The 2,929-nt window shown below is 38.9% G+C and overlaps 1 protein-coding gene across 1 annotated transcript; it reads left to right on the top strand.

The window, feature by feature from the left end:
• Positions 1-421: 421 nt before the first annotated feature.
• Positions 422-2,025, top strand: LOC100814916 (uncharacterized). The gene has a single exon (XM_003527862.5). It carries the CDS (start codon positions 632-634, stop codon positions 1,691-1,693), a length of 1,062 nt encoding a protein of 353 aa, XP_003527910.1. The 5' UTR covers positions 422-631; the 3' UTR covers positions 1,694-2,025.
• Positions 2,026-2,929: the final 904 nt, after the last annotated feature.

The following is a 2,929-nucleotide window of genomic DNA, read 5'->3' as shown; positions in this document are numbered from 1 at the left end:
TGAGTGAGTTTGCCTCTACTAGAAAATACATGTGTTTTTTTTATTAAAAAAAAACTAAAATGCTATCATCAGTATTTTGTTGTTATCAAGGCTTTTGTTTGTAGGCATGAGTTGAATGATGGTGCAGCAGCAGTTTGGCTTGCGAAGCAATTAAGTGGAAGTTGAGTTGAAACTGATCCCAAAGCAATGATCTCAAAACCGGGGCCCTTTTTCCTTTCTTTAAATATTCTCACAGAAAGGTGTGGGTTCCAAAGGAGGGGTGGTTCGGTAGTTGAGGTTGAGGAGAGCATGGCAAAACATATAGCATCTGGCATGGGCTCACAAGGTGTGGCCATGATTGGATCATGAACCAAGTCTCGTGGGCTTTGGCTTTCCATCTAATTACCTTTAATTCTTTAAAATAAAAATCCCCCGTGATCCAAATTCAAAGAAGGGGGAGGGGGGGACCAAAAAGCAACGCGATAAGAATTAATTGAACAAACCCATGGATAAAAGAGAAGCCACACCTTGATAAAGTCTAAAGCATAACTGCATAAGCTGTCATTGCTTTCCCTCCTTTCTTTTAAACCCCCTCCCCCAGACATTAACGCCACCATTGCTATTTGCTATTTCTTACTTCAAACAAACAAAAATGATAAAAGGAAGAGAAGGCAAGGCATTAGCACATGCAGCACCCTCTGCTGATCTATTAGTATGTTTCCCTTCTCGGGCTCATCTTACGCTAATGCCCAAGCCCATTTGCAGCCCGGCCCGGCCCTCAGAGCCCAACAAGCGCCACCACAACAGCCACCACCACCGCAAGAAATCGTTCTCCAGAGGCGGCGGCGGCGGCGGAGGACAAGCCAGTCCTCTGTTATGGCCCAAAACGAAGTCAATGGGCTCCGAAATTAGCGAACCAACCTCCCCGAAAGTGACGTGCGCGGGTCAGATAAAGGTCCGGCCCAAAACGACTGCGTGCAGGAGCTGGCAATCGGTGATGGAGGAGATAGAGAAAATCCACACTGACAAGAATCAGAAGAAGCGTCTGAGCTGGGCGGAGACGCTCGGTTTCAAGAAGGAGATAATGCAGTTCTTGACGTGTTTGCGAAGCATAAGGTTCGACCTGAGATGCTTCGGGTCATTCTCCGGAACCGACATTGCCACCGAAGAAGACGAGGATGATGATGAAGACGAAGTCGAAGTTGAACTCATAGAAGAAGAAAAACACGTGGGCGTGGAAGAAAGCGACAACGAGGCATCGAAAACTGTTTTGTCGAAATGGTTCATGGTGTTGCAGCAAGAGAATCAGACCAACAACCGGAGAGAAGAGACAGAAGAGAGAGGTGATGGTAATGAGGAGGAAAGTGTGTCTGTTCCTCCTCCGAATGCATTATTGCTCATGCGATGTAGGTCTGCTCCGGCAAAAAGTTGGGTGAGAGAGAGGGAAGGTGGTGATCATGATGATGATGATGAAGAACAACAGGGAAAAGAAGAGAAGGAGAATGCAGAGAGAGAAAAGGAAAAAGAAAAAGGGGAAAAGAAAGGGCAGAGTTTAAAGTCGTTGATGGAGGAAGACAAGAGAAAGAAGGAGAATGTTGTGGTGATGCGATATGATTCTGATTTTTACGACATTTCTTCTGATATTGCCAAAGAGACGTGGATTGTTGGAGGGATCAGAGATCTCATGTCAAGGAGTCGAAGTTCCAAAAGATGAGATGAACATGATCGTCGTTTGCGATTTTCTTTTACGAGTCACTACTTTTTTCTACGAGTTTGTGCCCCCGAAATACTACTACTTTGGTGTGATAAACTGGTAAATTTAATATCAAGATCCCGGTTTTAGCTTCTGCTATTTACTCAAGTTTGTTAACCTGTACAGCTTAATTTCTGATTTCTTCTTTGTATAAGTTTCCCGTCACATATTTTGCTGCCATGCACGTGAATGAATCTTTTTTTACTCTCGTGTAGATCTAGTTATTAGTCAAAGGCATGTGTAACCTTTTTCTTCTTCTTTAAAACAAATGCAAAATTGTCCTTTGTCATCTACGTTCTTGTTAGAATTTGTTATGCAATCGATGGATATAAATGAATTAGATTTAAAAGTCTTATTTTCATTTATAATGTGTTTAACTTTTTCATTTACGGTCAATGTGTAAATTGTACTCCAACCAAATTGATGTCCTGATATGGATGCCGCAAAGCCAGCCCCCGTTCACGTGTCTAGCTGCTTTTGATTTAAAAATAATTAATATTATTATAAATATAATATATTATGTTCATAATATGTATTAAATGATTTTTATAGTATTAATAACAATTGTTCAAAATACTTATACTTCGTAAAAAAATGTAAGCATTGGACTTAAACATAACCCGCATCCATTTCAGAGAAACATTGTGCATATTTACTCAAATTTCATCCATCAAACTCATGTTTGAGCTAGGCGAGTTAGTGGAAAACTATTGGTCATACAAACTCCTCTATGTTGTGTAGGCATATTGACAAAAATAACGGGTCAACTTGGTTACCATGGGACAATAATGTGAAAAAAGCCACATAAGATTAATTAACGTATGTCACCTAAGTTAAAATTGTCAACCAAATGGCTAATAAAACTCAAGGGGAGGTCAAATGAGTTTTAAAATCTTTTTGTAAAAACAAAAATCCCAAATCGTAAACGATATAATTCTTAAAAAGATGAATAAAAAACCAAAAATAATTTGAATATTTATCATCAAAGTAAATTGCTTATTTGATCTTGGTTCTGGGCTTGCTTGCTCATGTCCATTCAGAAAAAAAAAAATAAACCCACAATCAATCAAATCATAAAGCAATAAAATTATTTTTATATCATTAAAAAATAAGTACTGCCAAAATATGGGTAGACTAATGTTACTGATAGTACATTTTCAGAAACTTATTTTTAAAATATTTTTTTTTATATTTATA

The sequence above is a fragment of the Glycine max genome, chromosome 6, assembly GCF_000004515.6.
Source record: "Glycine max cultivar Williams 82 chromosome 6, Glycine_max_v4.0, whole genome shotgun sequence".
NCBI lineage: Eukaryota > Viridiplantae > Streptophyta > Magnoliopsida > Fabales > Fabaceae > Glycine > Glycine max.
Note: the sequence above shows the minus strand (reverse complement) of the source record. Positions and strands in the feature narration are given on the sequence as shown.

What these genes read in the sequence shown, in the direction of transcription:
- LOC100814916 (XM_003527862.5), top strand. Translation starts at nt 632, where the DNA reads ATGATAAAAGGAAGAGAAGGCAAGGCATTAGCACATGCAGCACCCTCT.